General features: G+C 42.7%; 1 protein-coding gene across 1 annotated transcript; it reads left to right on the plus strand.

Moving 5' to 3' along the window:
• The first annotated feature begins 1,243 nt into the window (after positions 1-1,243).
• capn2l (calpain 2, (m/II) large subunit, like) lies at positions 1,244-22,548 on the plus strand. The gene is made up of 21 exons (XM_070914895.1): positions 1,244-1,565; positions 4,941-5,010; positions 9,511-9,632; positions 9,860-9,993; positions 13,679-13,847; positions 14,362-14,445; positions 14,672-14,757; positions 15,999-16,073; positions 16,165-16,325; positions 16,412-16,581; positions 16,949-16,960; positions 17,076-17,287; positions 17,693-17,729; positions 19,128-19,193; positions 19,300-19,357; positions 19,457-19,521; positions 19,777-19,845; positions 20,398-20,476; positions 21,130-21,246; positions 21,349-21,407; positions 21,926-22,548. The coding sequence occupies exons 1-21, from the start codon at positions 1,329-1,331 to the stop codon at positions 21,947-21,949; spliced, it is 2,106 nt and encodes a 701-aa protein (XP_070770996.1). The 5' UTR covers positions 1,244-1,328; the 3' UTR covers positions 21,950-22,548.
• The last annotated feature ends 6 nt before the right edge of the window (positions 22,549-22,554 follow it).

The raw sequence follows: 22,554 nt of genomic DNA on the forward strand, positions 1-22,554 counted from the left end.
AACAGAAGTCTGTTTTAAATGTTTTAATGTTGTTTGTCTTTAAATAAACTGGATCAGCATCTGAATACTTTACTCTTTTATTAATTAAATTATTAAAGTCAAAAAGATAATTGTCATTTAACATGCTTCATGCTTTTCAACTATGACTCAGTAATTACATATAACAATATGTATTATATGTCACTTTGTTTTTTGGATTTGTTTTTATGTTGGCATTTGAAATCTTCAGTAATACGAAGGCAAAACACAGTTGTTACATATTTCATTTCATTCATCCACCAGCACCTGCAGCACCACCTGCACCACCTGCTAGCTCTAATACCAACACCGGCAATTTCAAATAAGCTCTTGTCTGTTGGCCTTGTGGACACATTGAATCAGTGAAGCAATGAAGGAATGAGTCGATTAATTGGAGACTATGACAGACAGACAGGCAGGCAGACAGAAAGACAGACATGCAGACAGACAGACAGAGAGAGACAGGCAGAGAGACAGGCAGGCAGGCAGACAGACAGGCAGAGAGAAAGGCAGGCAGACAAACAGACAGACAGGCAGACAGAGAGAGACAGGGAAGGAGACAGACGGGCAGGCAGACAGACATACAGAAGGGCAGGCAGACAAACAGACAGACAGACAGGCAGAGAGACTGACATGCAGACTGACAGACAGACAGACAGGCAGACAGACAGACAGACAGACATACGTAAAGGCAGGCAGACAGACAGAAAGACAGACAGGCAGACAGAGAGACAGGCAGGCAGACAGGTAGACAGACAGACAGACAGACAGGCAGAGAGACAGACAGACTGACTGACAGGCTGACAGACAGGCTGACAGACAGGCAGACAGGCAGAGGGGTGGACTGAGTGACGGTGAGTCTTTGTGTGTTTTGTTTCTAAGCCAACAGGAACTCCCTTCCTGCTTCATGATGACAGATTTCACACAACTAGACCGGAAGTCATATATGGTGTCTTCACAATAAAAGCACTAGGCTGTCAACAGACAGTTGATGAGTGTTTCTTTAACTGCTTGTTCAGCCTGATGGACGGCGGTTAAATACATGAGATTATTTTTTCATTCCTTTTTAAAAAGTTTTTTTCAAAAACAAGGGTTACAACAAGTTACATGCTGACAGAAAATTATATTTTGAAGGTACTTGCCGGAAGTCTTACCTGTCACTCTGTCGGGTTTGACTCTGTAATGCAAGAGTGAACACTCCCTTCCTGGCATCACACACCTGCAGCCTCAACACTCTCCAAACCCTCCAAAACTTTCCAGGGCCCTCCATAACCTCCTGGCTTTCCACTGCAGACTCCAGACCCAGCAGCATGTCGGGCATCGCGGCCACTCTGCAGCACCGTCGGGAGAAGGACCGGGGCATCGGCACCAACAGCCAGGCGGTGAAGTACCTGAACCAGGACTATGAGACTCTGCGGCAGCAGTGTTTCGAGACCGGCCGCCTGTTTCAGGACGACACGTTCCCGGCGCTGCCCTCCTCCCTGGGCTTCAACGAGCTGGGCCCGAGCTCCTACAAAGTCCGGGGAGTGTCCTGGGAGAGACCCACGGTCGGTGATGATTTTTTTTATTCTAATGAAGTTCGGTACACAAAAAACTACAGGTCAACAACACTAGTTATGCTCTAACGCCAGACTTCATTAAATAAACTGGCAGTTTAAAGCAGAACACAACTATATACAAGCTTTACAAACTTCTCTTCACAATTACAATCCACCAAGTAAAACTTAATTTCAGTACATTTAAATTAGTACTTAACTCGGCTTGATTTGAATATTGCACTTCAGGAAAACCAGAGTCACCTGAGAATCAAATCATTTCCACTCCTGTAGGACTTCAACAACTTTATCAATAAGCAATAATCGTTTTATCTGTCATTAACGTTAATTTTTTATTCATTTTATAGTCGCAAAAAGTATGTACACTGAATTGAAGATGTCTTACTGGTGTTTCTAAAAATGTCTAATTTTTATTTCTTTATGTTTTGTATCTTTGGGAATAAGTGAGGAAGAATTAAATATCAGGATTTCGTATATGGAGTTCGGTTTGAAGTGTCTAACTTCCTGTAGAATAAGCTGCTCACCTGATCAGCCTGTTCAGCTCCGAGTGAATCTGGCAGCAGATCAGAAAGATGTTTATCAGTAAACAGATGATATTATTTGGACAGATAAAGCTGTGGGTGTGAAGAGTCTGTTCAGCCTAGTTTCCCTCACAGGTCAGACCAGTTTGTTTTGTCAGATCTGAAAAACATATTGGCAGCATATTATTATTCTAGATTAGATTATTATATTAATCTCAGGTAACTCGACGTCTGCTTTCAAACACGATTCTCTTAAATTTTTCATCAGTCTGTTTGATCAGAGTCAGTTTGCTGATGCCAACACCCACCGGCCCATTGACAATGGGAGCTGTGGTTAAACTGGGCGACTCCCACTATAATGAGTGTTTGAGCTGGGTGGAGCTGAGAAGAGAAAAAAATAAAAAGATTTCAACATCAGTAGAACCTATTTAATTCATTTTTGGAAATTATTCATATTCAAAGTGTCAAGAACGAACTTTGAAACTCAACCTTTAAGCCAACATGGACGAGAAGTCTTTAAAGTGCTCAGAAAAGGTGGAAATTTGAACATCTGTGAGATAACTGAACACCTCCATCTGCTGATGAAGATCATGTGACATGATTGAAAGCTCCAGTTCTCTCAAAGTTAAACTGAGACGTGAGTCTGTAGAGAGTTACAAACACCACTCTGATCATTTACATCTTCTTACAGTCTGAACAGTTTGTACTGAAGGTGGCGCTAGAGGAAAGCTCATGGATCCTTCTGATCTAAAGGCTCCATCCTCTGGAGATCTGACTGTTAGAGTTGAGATCTTTCTCTTTGTACAGGTTAAAGGTCAGGGGCCTCTGAAGTTGTTGCGTTGCCGCTTTTAGACGTTATTGGTCTAAATCATTGTTTTGGTCAAATGACAATCTGTTTAAAAGCTGTGGTGTTTTAGTGTCTCAGTCTGCTTCAAACCAACGAGTTCATCTGTTGCGTGGTTCGTCCTTGTCTGTCGTGTCTGTTCTGTGTCCGTTTTGTGTCTGTTTGTGTCTGTTCTGTTCTGTTTCCGTTTTGTGTCTGTTCTGTATCTGTTTTGTGTCTGTTTGTGTCTGTTCTGTGTCTGTTTGTGTCTGTTCTGTTCAGACACAGAATGTGAATGTTCTGTTTTGTGTCTGTGTCTGTGTCTGTGTCTGTTCAGTTTTGTGTCTGTTTGTGTCTGGTTCTGGCCTGTGTCTGTTCTGTGACTGTTCTGTGACTGTTCTGGTCTGTTTGTGTTTGGTCTGTTCTGTGTCTGTTCTGTTTTGTGTCTGTTCTGTTCTGGCCTGTGACTGTTCTGTGTCTGTTCTGTTTGTGTCTGTTCTGTTTCTGTTTCTGTTATGTTTCTGTTCTGCTCTGTGTCTTTTTCTGTATGTTCTGTGTCGGTGACTGCTCTGTATCTGTTCTGTTTCTATTTGTGTCTGTTCTGTGTCGGTGACTGTTCTGTGTCTGTTCTGTTTCTATTTGTGTCTGTTCTGTCTGTATCTGTGACTGTTCTGTTTCTGTTTGTGTCTGTTCTGTTTGTGTCTATTTTGTGTTTGTGTCTGTTCTGTTCTGTGTCTATTTTGTGTTTGTGTCTGTTCTGTTCTGTGTCTGGTCTGTGTCTGGTCTGTGTCTGTTCTGTTTCTATTCTGTTTGTGTCTGTTCTGTTCTGTCTGTTCTGTTTCTATGTGTGTCTGTTCTGTCTCGTTCTGTGTCTGTTCTGTGTCTGTCTTGTGTCTGTTCTGTTCTGTTTCTATTTGTGTCTGTTCTGTGTCTGTTGGTGTCTGTTCTGTCTCGTTCTGTCTGTTCTGTGTCTGTTGGTGTCTGTTGTGTCTCGTTCTGTCTGTTCTGTGTCTGTTGGTGTCTGTTGTGTCTCGTTCTTTCTGTTCTGTTTCTATTTGTGTCTGTTCTGTGTCTGTTGGTGTCTGCTCTGTCTCGTTCTGTCTGTTCTGTGTCTGTTGGTGTCTGTTGTGTCTCGTTCTGTCTGTTCTGTGTCTGTTGGTGTCTGTTGTGTCTCATTCTGTGTCTGTTTCTGTTTGTGTTTGTTCCGTGTCTGTTTTTTGTCTGTTCAGTGTCTGTTTTGTGTCTGTTCTGTTCTGTTTATATTTGTGTCTTTGTGCCTATGCTGCCTCATTCTGTGTCTGTTCTGTTCTGTTTATATTTGTGTCTGTTCTGTCTTGTTCTGTTTCTATTTGTGTCTGTTCTGTGTCTGTTGGTGTCTGTTCTGTCTCGTTCTGTCTGTTCTGTGTCTGTTGGTGTCTGTTGTGTCTCGTTCTGTCTGTTCTGTGTCTGTTGGTGTCTGTTGTGTCTCGTTCTTTCTGTTCTGTTTCTATTTGTGTCTGTTTGTGTCTATTCTGTCTCATTCTGTGTCTGTTTGTTTGTGTTTGTTCCGTGTCTGTTTTTTGTCTGTTCAGTGTCTGTTTTGTGTCTGTTCTGTTCTGTTTATATTTGTGTCTTTGTGCCTATGCTGCCTCATTCTGTGTCTGTTCTGTTCTGTTTATATTTGTGTCTGTTCTGTCTTGTTCTGTGTCTGTTTGTGTCTTTTATGTCTCGTTCTGTTCTGTTTTTGTCTGTTTGTGTCTGTTCACGTTTTGAGAGTTCAGGATATTTATGTGGTGTGAGAACAGGTTTAGTAGTGGGGGTAGCCACAATGGAATAATGTATTTCCTGTTCAACCCGTTCTGCAGACATTGTATGAATGTGTCTTCTTATCTTCTTAACTTCTCCCGCCGAGACCCAACCTCTGCTTCAGGCATCGTAGGCGGATCAGATAGTCACGTTTGAAATGAACAGGTGTAAATGGGGAAGACAAAACCTGCAGCTGGTTCAGTCTGTTAGCTGATGTGTGTTGTGTTTCCTGTGCAGGAGTTGACCTCCGACCCTGAGTTCATCATTTCTGGAGCCTCCAGGACCGACATCTGTCAGGGAGCTCTGGGTGAGAACAAACACCAACACAACAACACGTCATTGTTCAATCTCATGAGCGTTTTTCAGGCGTTGTGCTATGCAGATGATGTGCTGCTTTATTGTTCTAGTCTGCTGACAACACAGTTTACAACAAACAAACACGTTTTTCATTATTACTGTTGCATTTGACCTGTCATCAATCTACATCAGTACCATTACATGTTAATCCCTGTTCTGTGAAAACCATGTATCTCCAAAACATTAACTTTTCATAAGTTAATAAAAAAAACCTGTTTCCAGCTTTGTGACAGCACATAAAGCAGATAATCCAATGGATCTAAAAATGATTAATTTAAGAAATAGGAGATTTTCTTCATCCCATAAAGCATAGGTCACTAACAGGCAGACCGCGGTCAATAAATTATTAAGGGATTTTAAATTTTGACGGGGCACTTCTGTTTCAACCGGCGCAGCTTTTCTACTCTTTACAGCACTTTAGCGGCTCGGGAAACTCACAGACCAATTGCATACGAGTTACGCCAGCCCACGTGATGCTACTCAGCCAATCAAATCTGTGCATTCCAGGCGATAAACATTGCGACTCTGAATACAGACAGACGAGAGAGGTGAGAGGCGAGTGACAGATGACAAGACGAGTGAACGACACAGGGAGAGAAGACGGAGAGACGAGTGAGCGGGAGGGAGAGAAGACACATTATTTATTGTGAAATTGGTTGAGACTGTTAAAATGTGAAACTCAAGCTGCTGCTACACTTTATTTTGTTTTTCTAAAATTAAACACTTAATTTTAAGATGCACAATTTTTCAAAAGCTATTTTATTTATTTTCTCTATTTTATTTTTAAATGCAGACCTTTTACTTAATGAGAGAACATTATACATATCTACAGTATTATACATCTGTAGAGTTCAATGTTAAGTGACAGTAAATATTGTCAAAATGTTTTTGAATTGTACTTTCTTTATTTGATTTGACAGTCAGTTGTTGATTACATGCAGACATTGATACAACTACTAGGCTACTTCAATATATATATCACACTAAAGCACAACGCAAGTTAGACATTATGATGTCCCGGACCTTTGCTTGAGGAAATTTTCTCTAATTTCGAATTTTAGTTGAATACTCCTGCCATAAAGCAACATTTAAATCACCCTCCATGCATGATACAAACAAAACTAGGTCCCACTCATAAGAACATTCCTCTATAGTGCCACTAGTGGTCCAAAAGTCCTTGGTATACCTTTTTAATCCATCAAAATTCAAAATCTCCAAGTTTAGAGATACGTGGTTGGCATATGACAAAATAAATTGTCCAGTGTCTACATTCACAATTAAAGTAAAAGTACAAACATATCAAAGTTAAACTTAAAGGGCAATACTGTGTCTTCAGTTGTATTATATTATTAGATCATTATCACTGATGCATTAAGGCATTAACATCACTGTTGTAGTTAAAGTGAAGCTAATTGTAACTGTTTTAGATGCAGTGGACCACTGTATATGGCAGTGTTAACTGTAGACCAGTATCAGCAGTGAGGCTCAGGGATGTACAGAACTATAGTTAGTGTTTTCAGACTGACTTCTGTGGCTCCTGCAGGGAAACATCATCTATGTGTCTGTAAGAAGTCACACTGTATCTTCAGCTTCACAATGCCTCACGTTTCTGTGACGCATATTATATAATCCATAATTTAAAACAAGGTGTTTAACATCTGCTGCAACATCTCATGTTTCACTGTGAGAAGCTCCATGAAAAATAAATTAGAGCTACAAAATAAAGCTACCAGAGTCTTCATTCCAGCCCTGAACTCTGAGATCAGAAACACCAGTCACTGTAATAAAAGCCAGTTTATTGTGTCTGCAGCCGGTCACACTGGAAGAACTGGTTCCAGTACCTGAAGAGACTGCAGACTGACACACAGACCTCCAGTTTGAATAACTGGGGAGAGAGAGAGAGAGAGAGAGAGAGAGAGAGAGAGAGAGAGAGAGAGAGAGAGAGAGAGAGAGAGAGAGAGAGAGAGAGAGAGAGAGAGACTACAGTAGCACAATGTAAGTTCTACATAGAGATGTAATGGTAGTAGAAGTAATGGTAATAACATTAATATTGATGAAGATGATAAGTTATAATAATAACAGCAATAATAATAAGACTAATAATAATTGCAGCAGCTGAAACATGGGGGCAGTAGGTGGCTTGCAGGAGAGAGGAGCTCAGTGCAGCGAAGCTAATACAGGAGAAATATGATCTCTTTTCCTGGTTCCTGTCTGTACACGTGCCGCAGCATTCTGGATCAGCTGGAGAGTCCTCAGGGACTTATTGGGACAGCCTGATAATAAGGAATTGCAATAATCCAGCCTAGACGTGACAAATGCATGGACTCATTTTTCTGCATCTGTTTGAGACAGGATCTTCCTGATGTTTCAATGTTACGGAGGTGAAAGAAGGCAGTCCTTGAAGTTTGTTTTACATGAGAGTTAAAGGACATGTCCTGATCAAAGACAACTCTGAGATTCCTCACGGTGGCGCTGGAGGCCAGGGCAATGCCATCTAGGGTAACAATATCCTTAGATACTGTGTTTCTGAGGTGTTCAGGGCCAAGAACAATAACTTCTGTCCTGTTCAAGTTCAAGATCAGATAATTGCAGGTCATCCAGGCCTTTATGTCCTTAAGGCATGCTTGGAGCTTGGCTAACTGATGAGGTTCTTCTGGCTTGATCGATAGATATAACTGGGTATCATCCGCATAGCAATGAAAATGTATGGAGTGTTTTCTAATAATACCTCCTAAAGGAAGCATATGTAAGGTGAATAGTATTGGTCCAAGCACAGAACCTTGTGGAACTCCATGACTGACTTTGGCGTACATGGAGGATTCATCATTAACATATACAACCAATGGTGTTGAATGCAGCACTAAAATCTAACAAGTACATCCTCAAATAACTTATCCATAACAAAAACTAGTCTAGCTAGCCTGTAACCTACCTACCTAGCCATAACAAGTCCTAACCTAACCATAACCAGACCTAACCTAACCTAAATAGCCCTCAGACAATCTGATCTGCAGCTCTTGATGCAAAACCAACAGAAACTCATTTGGAAGTCAAATCAGAACAAACTGGCTTCACTTTCAGTCTAAATAAAAAGGAATCTTCATTTCAAGTTAGAAGCTGGAGGAGGTGGTGAGGAGGGATGTTGTCCGGACTAAATGCTTTTCCCTACAGCATCATGTGACTTTGTTGTGGTTGTTTTTCATAAGAACAAAACAAATGTAGCCATGAGGCTGACGGACAAAACAGTGTTCATCTCTCTTAAAGCTCCTCTGTTTCCAGTCTTTATGCTAAGATACGCTAGCTGCTGGCTGTAGCTTCATATTTACAGACGTAAGAGTGGAATCAATCTGAACATCAAACTCTTAGGGAAGGAAAGGAAACATTTAATTTAATTTAATTTAATTTTAACTCTGAGTATTGATAAGAGTGCCATTAAGTATCCATGCCGATAAGTGATGCATGTATTGATAAAATCCTATTGATACCCATCTAAAGGGAGGCAGATCAGTTACGATCAGTGGCTGCAAGTAACGATTATTTTGATCACTGAATGATGTGGCAGTTATTTTCTCGACTGATGAATTGTTTAAGTCTTTAAAATGTTTTGACGTCAGTCCAAAACGCAAAGAGAATGAAATGATGAATTGATTATTGAAACTGTTGCCAATTCATTTTTTTGTCAGTGGACCAATCGATTCATCAACTAATCATGGACCCTCCTGTTCATGTCTCTAATGAGTTTTGGCCTTTACCTTCACCTGATCTGCAAATTTTCACTGAGGTTAATGTGTGTGTGTGTTGGCAGAGATGAGTTTCCACACCACAGAGTGGGTGTGTGTTTTGTTTGTGTTTTGTGTGTGTGTTAATAGTCAGTTCAGGTGAGACACGGAGGCGTGCGTCGTCTTGTCAACAGGAACAGTAAACGCGCTGACAGGCAGGTGGGCGGCGGCTGACTCACTGTGATGTCATCATGTGTTCAGGAGGGAATCGCAGGACATTTGTGGAAATAATTTCTGTGGTAACAAAGGGAAACACCTGAGAGAGTCCAGCCAATCAGAGCACAGAGCAGCAGAGAGCGGACAGGCCATCAAACTCATTATTAAAGGACAGTACCACTGTTATCACAGCTGGTTGTTTTCATCAGTCTTCAGGTAGAAGAAACTGATGGTGTGTTTAAGGACACTGACTTCTGTCAGTCAGCTGCTGAACAGAAACAATTGGCATGATTTTTTAAAGATATTTTTTGGGCAGTTTGCCTTTATTTGATAGTGACAGCTTGGAGAGAGACAGACAGGAAATGAGGGAGAGAGAGAGGGACATGCAGCTAAGGGTCCTGTAATCGAACCCGGGCCGTCACAGCCTCCATGTTTATCGATTATTGTTGATAATGACTGACACATTTTTTAGATGTAAAGACCTGAGCCCCACCCCCTTCCTGTCTGTCATCCAGGTGACTGCTGGCTGCTCGCCGCCATCGCCTCGCTGACCCTGAATGAGGAAGTTCTGGCTCGAGTTGTTCCACATGGACAGAGCTTCACGGAAGGAGAGTACGCTGGCATCTTCCACTTCCAGGTACAGATATACACAGTAACAGTACTAGTAACACAAATATTTAAGAGAGTGCCAGGAATGCAAATAGTATACAAGGTACCAGGTACGCAAATAGTCCACAAGATAATAAATTCGCAGATAGTTAGCAAGATAATAAATATGCAGATGGCAAGATAATAAATATGCAGATAGTCCACAAGATAATAAATCCGCAGATAGTTACTTCTGTGTCGGTCTCTGGTCTGTAGTTCTGGCAGTTCGGCGAGTGGGTGGATGTGGTGATCGACGACCGTCTGCCAGTCAGGGAAGGAGAGCTACTGTTCGTCCACTCGGCGGAGGGGAGGGAGTTCTGGAGCGCCCTGCTGGAGAAGGCCTACGCCAAGTAAGACCTGGCTGAGTGTTGGTGTTAGAGTGAAACCAAAGCTTGACTTTGATGTTCATCGCTTGTTTCTGCTGTTTTTAAACCTTTAAAACATGAATATAAGAATACAGTTAATGTCAATGTTGCCTCAATGTTTTATTTGGTGAAACTTAACAAAAGGCAAAACAATAAAACAGACCCAGACCAAAAGTAATTGAAGTATGTGCATGGGGCTGTGCAGCGTTTAAGTTTTCTCTCCCAGTATGACCAGTAACACAGCTCCAGTAACCTGGGGCCAGGTGATAATAGATGGTGTACTCAGGTGTTTGTTGCTACACGTCCTCCTCAACGCTCACTGCATTCTTCACATTTATTTATCCAGGGAGAGTCAGAGAGCCCCGCCCTGCTGCACACACACACACACACACACACACACACACAAAGGTGTGTAATGTTCAACATGAGTATCACATTTCACTGTTTTAAAGCTCTAATTGTTTTTATGATTTGTAGAATCTGATGATGGTGATGGTGGTGGTGTGTATGGATGGATGATCTCCTGCAGTTTGGGTGGTTCCTCTGTCTGAAGAAAGAACTGAAACGCCGTGGTGGAAAGTAACTCAGTACGTTTGCTCAGTATTTAAAGTTAACAAACTTCCAGGAGCAGCAGAATGAAAGCAGAACAATAACAGAAAGAGATTTGGGTTATTAGTTATTGGCTAATGACCAGCTGTTCCTCAGTCACAGTGTGAAGGAGATCTGTTTGTTTTTCTGGAACATGTCTGTTTCCAGTAAACTGTTGAATCCTGATGTTTTATAGTGAGTCATCAGTCGGGTGACTCATTCCATTCGTTAATCATCATTAGTTCAGAAAAAGAGCAAAACAGATTAAGTTTAAAGTAAATTAGATAGTTGATTCATCAGTTAGTTGAGAATGAAGTGACTGGGCAGCAGGGTCGGGACCGTAGAGCTGGGTCCTCCGGTGGAGATTTGGCCGTACCGTTTCCAGCTGGTTGGTGGCCGTGATGAACCTCAAAGCTGGTTTGCAGAAGAAGAGAGAGACAGTTACTATATCTGATATATACCGATAACCAGTGGAGCGTGGTCCATTAAGGGCAGTGGGGTGCCGCCCCTCCTGCAATTCCAATTGTGAAATACATATTTTAATGAAAACTTGTTAATGTTATTGTTGTGTGTATGTGTGTGTGTGTACATTTAAGTTGTTCCTCTCACATAAATCATACATTATAGCAGAAACGTGCGATGACTACAGTCTGTGTGCTGAAGGGCGCTCTTACCTCCGCCCAATGGCGGTGTGTAGTATGGCTTTCCCTGGTGGCCCCTGATTGGTTCACAGGGCACCAGAAAATAACTGGATCGATTTAGGTGGCTATAGGATGGTTTCATGTAAAAATTTGCTTGGGTGGGCTGACCAAACGTGAGCCTGATTTGTCATGGTGCAGATGTTTTTCTCATTTTTTCAATACTGATTTTTTTTTTCTGGCTAATGATTATGTCATTGAACCAACCTGGCAACACTGGCCAAGTAGCAAGAAGAAGTACTGAAACAGAATGGAGGAGACAGGCAGACAGACAGGCAGACAGGCAGACAGGCAGACAGGCAGACAGACAGACAGACAGAACATGTCTCGTGGTTTGGTTTCTCTACGGCGGCCTGTGTGTGTGTCTGTGTGTGTGTCTGTGTGTGTCTGTGTGTCTGTGTGTGTGTCTGTATGTGTGGATGTGTGTATATGTGTATATGTGTGTGTCTGTGGGTAAATGTGTGTGTCTGTGTGTGTGTGTGTGTGTGTGTGTGTGACAAACTCTACACAGACCACAGAGGACAGAAGCAGGGCGCCCGTAAATGACACCAAAACGACTCTCAGCGTAGTTCTTTTACGTGACAGTATGGCGGATAGCGTGCCAAGATTGAGTAGCCCCACCTAGTGGAAAAGTCACGCCACTGCCGTTACTATACCATAACATTACATACACTGTGATTTTGGACATATCGACCCCCACTGGGAAGCAAAATGCCCTAAATTCTCTGGCGTCAGTTTCTCCAGTTTTCTGTTTCAGTAACGGAGTGTCTTTGTGTTTTGGACAAAATGAGACATTTGAAGATGACTCGGACTCTGAAACGTGAGTCGGACATTTTTACTGTTTTTCACATTTTGAGAAAGTAATTGGCAGATTAATCTAAAATGAGAATAATGAAAAACCAAAAACTCAACACTTTCACAGGATCCATCGGTTTTCTTTGACCAACTGAAGAAACACAAGATTCTCAAACGTACAGTAACAATAAATCCCGTTCTTAGAATTTTATCTCTTCTGTCATTTATTTGAGTTGTCAGAAACTTCATGAACCCGTCAGTTAAAACAAATGTAAACAGCTGTCTGAGTCTGTGAACGTGGACTTCCTGTTCCTGGTCGTGTCAAGTCCTCAGGTGTTCGGCATAGGTGTAGTGCACCGGAACGACGCTCAGCCACTTTTTTTCTCCAAGTGAGGAAATAGATTATTGGCAGTTTGCATCCAGTTGAAATTCAGTCTTAGTGGTTAAACTGGGCCGGGGCTGTCCGGGCTCTGCCCTGCAATATTCTTTGTCATCAGGGGACGCTTAACTTCGCACATCTTCAACAATACTTACGGAATACAAATTTTTCTCTGTATTAATAATTCAAACAATGACTAAAACACGTTTTCTTCGTAGGTGAGATCAGAGGCCTAAATGAGCTGATGTAAGAACTTGTGAACATTAGAGCTTCTGTACTGAGTGTTTTTTCAGAGTGATCAATCAGCTGATTGGTTTAGTTGCTCTCCCTCCTGCCTGTCAGCTGCCTTTTTTCCCTACTCTGCTGTCGCTGGACTGTTTCAGTGCGTAGCCTTCGTCTCCTCTTCCTCACAGCAGTGCTTTATAGCTTTATATTGTTCCCAGCCTTCATCTCCTCACGGAGAATGTCAGGTGGTCTACTGTGAGGTGCCGCTGGGGCTTATATGGGGTTCTATGTGCCATTACGCATGGCGCAGTGGGTGGACGTGGAGCACGTATAGGTGGGGTGTGTTTGTGGTACCGGACGGACCCAGTGAGGCATAGACTATATTCTGCTTTGCCCTTATCCCACTATTGAAACCCCTAGAGTGCGAAGCCTACACGATAGAAGACAATAGATCTATGTTCTGTAAGTCCAGGTTCTATGAGTACAGGCGCAGCCCTCTGAGCTCTGGGCCTCACTGGTTCCTTAAATAGAAGAAGAAAAAGCTGTTTTAGTGAGCCGACTGTCCGTCATACAACACGTGGAGGTGGACTGCAGTTTTTTCAGTGCTATACTCTTCATATCTATACAACTAACGTGAAATTGTTCACAACGTTCTTCATAGACCTAGCCTTTTTGCTTTCGAAGTGCACCAGATTGATGCATTTAACTTTCAAATGTACAAAATGTTCTTCTGGGGAGCATGCTGTCCCCCCCACCACAGTCTCACAAAGTCTTGTGGGAAGCACTGCACAGAGCCCCCCTACAAAACAAATCAGAACGTAACCCCTGGTTATAGTCAACTAATGTATGAAAACCTGCCACCGTAGCACAGTGGTGACCTTCGAAACGAGCCACAACGCAACCGTGCGCGTGCGTCGGAGGTGCACTCTGGTATTTAAACAAACAGCACTACACCTCTGGTTATCGCTGTGCGATGTCGTTGCAGGTTGAACGGCTGTTACGAGGCTCTGTCCGGAGGATCTACCACCGAGGGTTTCGAGGATTTCACCGGAGGAATCGCTGAGGTCCACGAGCTGAGTCGACCCAGTCCTCATCTGTTCCACATCATCCAGAAAGCTCAGACCCGCGGGTCGCTGATGGGCTGCTCCATAGATGTAAGCTCACCCTGAGAACACGAGGAAACCACATGGGTACATGAGCGGGAACAGACTTCAATATCAATACAAGTTCTTTAAGTTTCTGTGTCACAGTTCGTTGTGTGACACATTCACCTTCTCACAATACATATCGATACTGGAACATATCCATATTAATATTGTAATAATGGCAAATACAGGTCCGGTAGAGTCTCGAGGTCCAGAATATATTCAAACAAACTGCAAACAGTATCATGTCAGCTAAACGGGTACAGCTACATGAGTACAACATGGATACTAGATGACTTAACCCACTCACATTGTCATTTTTTAGTACTTCTTAAGAAACATGGGGAGACGGAGTGAGATGACATGACACCACCATGTTTAAAAACTAAATCAATAAAATTCAGAATATTTACAGTAGAAAGAGCTGCTTCACTGTAAACTTTTCAATGTGAAAATCAGTTTCAAACAGCATCGTCATACGGAGGCTGTTTGTATTAAACTTAATTAACTGATTTGGTTTCAGATCACCAGCTCATCCGATTCAGAGGCAGTCACCTCTCAGAAGCTGGTGAAAGGCCACGCCTACTCTGTGACAGGTGCAGCTCAGGTGAGAGGACACACCCTTTCCCGTGAGTCTTAGCAGTAGGAGCCGGCTTACTGGAGCTTTTTAATACTTGAAACTCGTGCTTTATTGTTATCTTTGTTAACATGCTCAACACCTGTCAGGAGCTCACCTGAAGAGGGGCGAGGCTTCAGATCTCTGTTGGGGAATTTGAAGCGATGGTGTCAGGTGGTGTAACTCTGTGGTCTGCTCTGCGCGTGATTGGCTGCAGGTGGAGTACTGTGGTGACATGGAGAAGCTGATCCGGATAAGAAACCCCTGGGGTCAGGTGGAGTGGACCGGAGCCTGGAGTGATGAGTAGGTAACCCCGACAGATCATCACCCAACAAGTGTTGTAGACACCTCCCCAGGGTGGTGGGAGAGGTGAGGTAAAAGGGGCAGGTGTCTATCCAGAACAAACCTCCAGAAATCCACTTAGAAATCAGAGGAAAAAAATGCTGCAGAACTTCCCTGAGAATCATGATGTTTTTCAGTTTCCTTCAGTGTCACAGTGATCAGTGATAGTTGTCTGTCCATCCATGAGGACACTGCAGACAGGAGCTGCTAACAGCTGAGTCAGCTGCTGTAATGGTACTAATAGAGTGCTGCTGGAATGAGTCTCTGAGACCCAGAAAGTAGTTATTATTTTTACACTTCCAGTTCCCTCGTCTCGAGGTCAGTCGGTTTTTGGTTAGCTGCCTGAAATAAGGTCTGTGGTGAACACAAGCTGAAGAGATTTCAATGTTTTGTTCTACGACATAAAATACGTCAGTAGATACCCTACTCCTGAATTTTGAAGCTTTTACGTGTCTTAAAAAAGGCAGCTGCTTTTTAGCTGAGACTACAGAGGTTGGACACTAACGTCTTCATGCCGAACACGGAAAGTCATCTACTCACTAGTCCGCCTTTACAGCCTCGTTGTGTTAATACTCTATATCAATCTGTCTATATATCTGTCTATATATCTATATGTATCGATGTTCTCTTAAAGTGAAGCTCAGTGGTGGTGACATTGAAGTGATGCGACCGTGTTGTGTCCTTTATAGGCTAACGTTAGCTTTTTACTTCTGCTGATTCCATTTACGCTTCAAAAATAATAAAGTGGAGTTCATTAGTGAAGATTATCTTGCTGAACAAAACATGCGAGTATCATAAACTTTTGTTTGCCACAGAGTTTATTTTCTGCAATAATCCAAAATCCAATGGAAAGATCCCATCGGCTTTTAGTGGAGGGAACCAGGGCAATGCTAACTTCAGGGCTGGTCTACAAAAATATGGAATCCCTGCAGGAGTATTTCCCAGTTGCAACTACTACTTCCTATTTACATCCCCCAAATAGAAGTAAAACAAAGAATAATAATAGGAGGAGACAAAATCTATTAATATTAACTAATTATAAGAATGTTTCCATGTGGTTCTTATATTCCTGAGCTGACACTCTCCTCTGTCTGAGGGGCAGCCCACAGTGTCACATTATGATTTTTCTGTTTAGTTTCTTGACAAAGAGTTCACAGTCGTGTTTGCTGACGTGTTGAAACCGTCGTTTCCTGCCCTGACAGTTCGATGCAGTGGCGTCGCATCAGCGATGAGGACAGAGAGCGTCTGAGTCATCGCTCAGAGGACGGAGAGTTCTGGTAAAACATTACCTCCTTTATATCTCCAAACTACCTGAACTTCATCATCAGGTTCTTTGTGTGAAGTGAGGCCCTCTCCTCTGTCTTCTAGGATGTCTTTCACTGACTTCCTGAGACATTACTCCCGGCTGGAGATCTGTAACCTGACGCCCGATGCCCTGAGCGACGACTCCGTCTCTAAGTGGGCTCTGTCCAAGTTCGATGGCAGCTGGAGGAGAGGATCCACCGCCGGAGGCTGCAGGAACTTTCCCAGTGAGTAGATCCTGTCAGAGATCCTGCAACATCCTGCAAGACTCACTGCAGGTGGGTTTCTGACCTTTTCTTTGTTTGTTTCGCAGACTCGTTTTGGACGAACCCTCAGTTTGTGATCAAGCTGGATGAGGAAGACGACGACCCCGAGGACGGAGAGGCCGGCTGCAGCCTCGTGGTCGGTCTGATCCAGAAGAACCGCAGACGCATGAGGAAGAAAGGAGAGGATATGCACACGGTCGGATTCGCCATCTACGAGGTGAAAACGTTTTTCATGTCTGGATGTCTGACTGTTAATTCTACTGAGTTGACATGGGATCTGTTTTCTTCAGGAGAATCTAGTTGGACCCGTTCTGTCTTCATCCCTTCATGAGCCGTCAGAGCCTTTCAAACATGTTGATTGTATTGTAGCCAGAAACAGGATGCAGACTTTAGAGACGAGTCTGAGAGGGTAGAGCCTCAGGAAACTCTTGCATATTTTTGTTGAATATCACAATCATTCTTTCCAGTCGGACTGATCTAAAGAGTCCGGGACAAACAAGTATCACAAGTGAACTTTCTGTCTTTGGAGAGACGAAAGGTTTGTTAAATCTAAACTCTGAATCTTCTTCTTTCTTCTGTTTCAGGTTCCTGACGAGGTACGAAGACGATGACGAGGCTCACTTCCTGCCACTCAGTGTTTGTCGCTCAACATTTCATTTCTTTAGCTGTCTCACATTCAGTCTGATTTCACTTCTCGTGTCTGTCTGCCAGTTCTGTGGTCAGAGGAACGTCCACCTGAACAAGAACTTCTTCCTGCGTCATGCCTCCAAAGCTCGCTCTGAAACCTTCATCAACCTGCGAGAAGTCTGCAGCCGCTTCTGTCTGCCGCCCGGAGAGTATCTCATCATCCCGTCCACCTTCGAACCACAAAAGAACGGAGACTTCTGTGTCCGAGTCTTCTCCGAGAAACAGGCTGACTTTCAGTAAGTTTGATTCAGACTCTGAGACTCGGGGGGGAGCTGGAGGTCCACATATCCAGCCAGAGCCCAGACCTGGTGTACTGACATTAGAAGAAGCTCAGTGATTATAATAGGACTCTTATTGTGAAAGTCTCCCCTTAGTGAATCTGCTGAGAGCCAAACGTGTTGTGTTGTGAGTGTGATTACAGCAGTATCTGGTGGACATTAGAGGAACTGCAGCTGCTGGAGTTTACATGAAAACATTGAATTATTGTGATGCTTTGAGTTTTAGTCAGTGGAGGTGAAAACTGGTTCACTTTAATGTCAGTGAGTTTTTATGAGAAGCTTATTTATATTGGATGTTGTGTTTTAATAGTGAATTTTAAAGATCTAATAAATGAGTATCCTGTCTTGTGTTTGTTCCTGCAGAGAACTTGACGACCCCATCGAGTCTAGAGTGGAGAAGGTGAGAAGGTGACTAGAAGAGGACCTGTACAGCATTCATGTGCTGCTTTAATTAAATTTAATTTAAAAGGTAGATTGACTGAAAACGTATTTTCTTCGTGGGATAATGCAGTTTCCTCTTGTGACTCTTCTTCTGATTTTTATTTACTTGTTGTCTAACAAAGCAACTGAGACATGAATCATTTTATAGATGAGACATATTTGCATGCTTGAACATCTCTAGGTTAAGAGGTCAAGGTTCTATGTTTCCAGTACATGACTGTGGTGATAACTTTCTTATCAAGGTGTCCATGGCTTGTTTATATACTGTTTCTAGCGGCCTCAGGGTTGAACTACTTGCCTGTGAGCAGCTGGTTAGACAGGTTCGGTGCGATATGATCATAGCATTCATGTACATTCTAGCAGCCCCGGTAGACATGCCATCTCTTATGAATCTGAAATTTATATTTGACTTCTCCTTCAATGAAAGATCTAACACGATCTCCAGAAAATTGAATTCTTTGTCCAAGTACCAGTATAGCTCAACAGTATTGCTAGCTTTCTTTGTGAAATGCATGACACATTTAGTTGTAGACAGCAGTGGTTGAACCATTTGGTAACATTGGCCATTGTGATGGTCCTGAGATCTAAAAACACAACAACACTGTCTCTGCAGAGTGATGGCCTCTAAAAGGTGCATCTCTCTCTGTCTTCGATACTGCTGGTAGGATACTGATAGGCCTGTAGTTGCAGATGGTCAGATTTGAAAATGAGAGTTACAGAAGCCATCTTCCAAGCACTCAGAAAGATTCCCTGGAAGGACTGGTCCAATGTATGTGTGTGGGGAGAGACTAGTGATGTGCTTAGATCTAAAAGCATGGCAGTATCCATCTCATACAAATCCTTTGCTTTTGATGATCCTTAGCATGGATTATTCCTCACACATCTACCTCAAGAATATCTCTGATGTGGAGGGATGTTTCTGCAACATCCAGTGGACTACTGTTCATTTGACTCACAGAGAAACTGTGCAATAGTGGCCACTGATCAATAAAATAATAGTTGAGAGCCTCAGTAATTCCCTTGAAAGGTTTCCATTGATTTTAAGTTCCATTTGCTTTCCCACTTTCCTAATCTGCTCCCAGACTGATTTAGCGCCCCCCCTTGCTTCGCCCCTATACTACCTTGTTTCTTAATGTAGTCAATCTCAGTTTGTAATTCTGTAGTTTAGTTTTAAGAGCTCTTTTCAGGGCGCTCTCTCTCCAGTTTTAGTGTGCAGGCTATTATTTCTCCGTAGTATATTGTTGTATTGTGTTTTGGAGTCAGGCAGCCTGACTGTCCTCCTCCAGGTTTATTTCCTGGATGGTGTGTTTGAAGCTCACTTTTAGCAATTCTGTTAAGGGTTGACTTCATGTTTCAGATTGAGATTGATGAGGACGATGTGGACGATCGGTTCAGAGGTCTGTTTGGTCAGCTGGCAGGAGGGGTGAGCTGCTAATTATACCAATAATAATGATAACAATAATGCTAATAAACACGGCCATTTGAATATGTTTGATGTTCAGCTGATAGAAAGTGTCTCTGTGCTGCAGGACTGTGAGATTTCTGCCTTCGAGCTGCAGAAGATCCTCAACAAAGTGGTGACCAAACGTAAGAAAAGAAAGAAAGAGTTTTCTCCATCAGATGCTGATCTGAGGCTCAGGTCGTCTCTGCAGGTGTGAACAGTGTTAACCTGTTTGTCTCTGACAGGGTCTGACATCCAGACCGACGGCTTCAGCATCAGAACGTGTCGCAACATGGTCAACCTGCTGGATGTATCCTTCCACCACAGGAGCTCATATATTAGTCATATAGACCAAATGATTCCTGAGGAAATAATAGACAGATTCATCGATAATGAAAATAATCATTAGTTGCTTCTCTAATTGTGATGTCATAAGTTTGTGGTTTAAACTGTGAGGTGTCCGTATGATGTGATATGTGGATAAATGGGTAAATACTGAGAGTGCAGGGGTGATTGTATGTGAGGTTCAGTCCATCAGTGTGAAGTTCCTGAACTGTAGCTGCAGAAAGACGGCAGCGGTAAACTAGGTCTGGTGGAGTTTAAAGTGCTGTGGACCAAAATCGAGATCTACCTGGTGAGTCTCAGATCCAGAACATGATCCCTGAATCCTGACCACTCCATGTGAGCTAGAGCTTCCTAATCTAACCTAGTCCCAGACTGAACTCAAACCAGGAACATTGTAGTAACATGGGCCTGGGACCTCCAGGTCACCAGGATCCAGATCTGCACTGACTGGAAATCCTGAAGATCTCATTTAAAAAAGCTTATTATTTGAGGATGAGATTGTGAATGCTGTTTCTCCGTGGTGACAGACCCAGTTAGATCTCTAGATTCTGCTGAACAAACAGGACTGCAGCTCCCACTGAGGACGTCCAGGCCCTGGTCCCGCATCATGTTTAGCAAACTGTTAGCAAGTGTATGTTTCAGCCTGAACACGGTCTGCCAGGAAGATAACCGTTGATGACAAACAGTTAAATGTTGACATTTAGAGCCGTGATGCTGTAAGGTGTTTTTTTTCTGGTGAAAGATTCATAATTGAACCAGTTTCAGGCACTTTGTGAGAAACATTGATCAAACAGTGAAACTGAGAGACGTCCTCCCTCTGTGTTGTTGTGATGTGTGACAGAATACTTACCGTCACAAGGATGTGGATAATTCAGGGACGATGAGCTCCGCAGAGATGAGGTCGGCTGTGGAGGAAGCTGGTAAAACACACACTTCACAATAAAAGATCTCCTGCGTTTCCTCAGTGTTAAGTGTTTCCTCAGTGTTTCCAGCTGCGTTTCCTCTGTTTCTCCAGTGTTTCCTGCTGCATTTCGTCAGTGTTTCCTCAGTGTTTCCTGCTGCGTTTCCTCTGTTTCTCCAGTGTTTCCTGCTGCATTTCTTCCGTGTTTCCTCAGTGTTTCCTGCTGCGTTTCCTCAGTGTTTAAGTGTTTCTCCAGTGTTTCCTGCTGTGTTTCCTCAGTGTTTCCTGCTGCATTTCCTCAGTGTTTCTTCAGTGTTTCCTGCTGTGTTTCCTGCTGTGTTTCCTCAGTGTTTCTTAAGTGTTTCCTCAGTGTTTAAGTGTTTCTCCAGTGTTTCCTGCTGTGTTTCCTCAGTGTTTCCTGCTGCATTTCCTCAGTGTTTCTTCAGTGTTTCCTGCTGTGTTTCCTGCTGCGTTTCCTCAGTGTTTCTTCAGTGTTTCCTGCTGTGTTTCCTGCTGTGTTTCCTCAGTGTTTCCTGCTGTGTTTCCTCTGAGTTTCCACTGTTTCCAAAGCTAATCTAGTTGAGTCCCATCTGTTTGTTGATATTCAGGTCTATTTTGAGTATAAAACAGCATCTTAACATTTCATTGGGATCATGCAACTGTGTGTTTCAGGTTTCAGTCTGAACAACCTGCTCCATCAGGTCCTGGTGGCTCGTTACAGCGAACCAGATCTCACCATCGACTTTGACAACTTTGTGGGCTGTTTGGTTCGTCTGGAGACCATGTTCAGTGAGTCCTCACAGACCACCACACTGATCCATCTTCATCATGATGATGATTTGGATGGTGATGATGATGATGATGATGATGATGACTGTTTCCTCTCCACAGACACGTTCAAAACACTGGACACAGAGAACTCAGGAACTGTGCAGCTCAGCATAATGGAGGTACGAAGCTTCACTCTCAATGTTTTACAGACATGATGCCTGTAGATAAACATGGCCGCCGCTCACATGGACATGAAGGTAGAAAAGAGTTGAGTTCAGCTGTCAGCTGTTTTGTTGTTATTTTGAATTCCTCTTGATTTAATCAGGTCGTCACGTTGAGATCGGATCTGTTTTTCAGTCATCATCAGACAGACACGACCACAGCATGAGTCAGTCATTGGAAAACTAAAATCTAAGTGTCTAATGATCAAAAACAGTCCATTTGTCCAATGCATGAACACATTTGCAATGTATTAAATTGTGTACAACCAGTTAATGCAGAGTGAATCTGGGGCTTTGGGCCCCTGGAGGTCAGGAGGTCTTCTGCCTGGTGGGTAGTGCGGCCTGCCTAACAGTTTTACGCATATTGACCAGACCAGACCAGGACTCTGACTTTTAAGGCCCAAACACAAACCAACACATTACAAAACTACAGTTCATATCAGAGATGATTTAACATGAATCTGTTTTTCCTGCAGTGGCTGAACGTGTCTCTGCTCTGAAGACCATCCTGATCCTGAACACAGCAGAACTGCTGCTGGAGAGTTAAACTCACAACACCAGACAGACAGCTGAAATATTCTACATGTGGTGAATGGAGCTTGGTTTATATGTTATACTGTAATCATGAGGGAAGTGAGGGAGAAACTGAACTGTTCAGACAGAATCCATCATCTCTGATCGGGATACAAACATGGTTTATAACAGCAGCTGTTAGCAGACAGAAGACATGTTCAAGTGTTTGTTAATGAACATTATTACAGCTGCCTCCACTTATTATACTTAACAAACACATTCATTGACACTCCGATCTGCATTATAGTCTGTTATTAACCAGATATTACATGTTTGCATACTGATTATACCTGATCAATAGAGGGAGTTAAAGTAAAGTGACATCACAGTTACTCATGTTCTAATTGGTCCAGCGGACTCTTCTGTTTTTGCATTTAAACAGGTTTTTTCTTGCTTAAGGTTTTGTTTGTCACACCTGATGCTTTAATAATAAACTGTAAGCCTTATTATAGACGTTATTAATGCTTTAATAATACACTATAAGCCTTATTATAGACATGTTAATTAAACAATAAAGATAATAAACCAGTGA

This window comes from Enoplosus armatus, chromosome 2, assembly GCF_043641665.1.
Source record: "Enoplosus armatus isolate fEnoArm2 chromosome 2, fEnoArm2.hap1, whole genome shotgun sequence".
NCBI lineage: Eukaryota > Metazoa > Chordata > Actinopteri > Centrarchiformes > Enoplosidae > Enoplosus > Enoplosus armatus.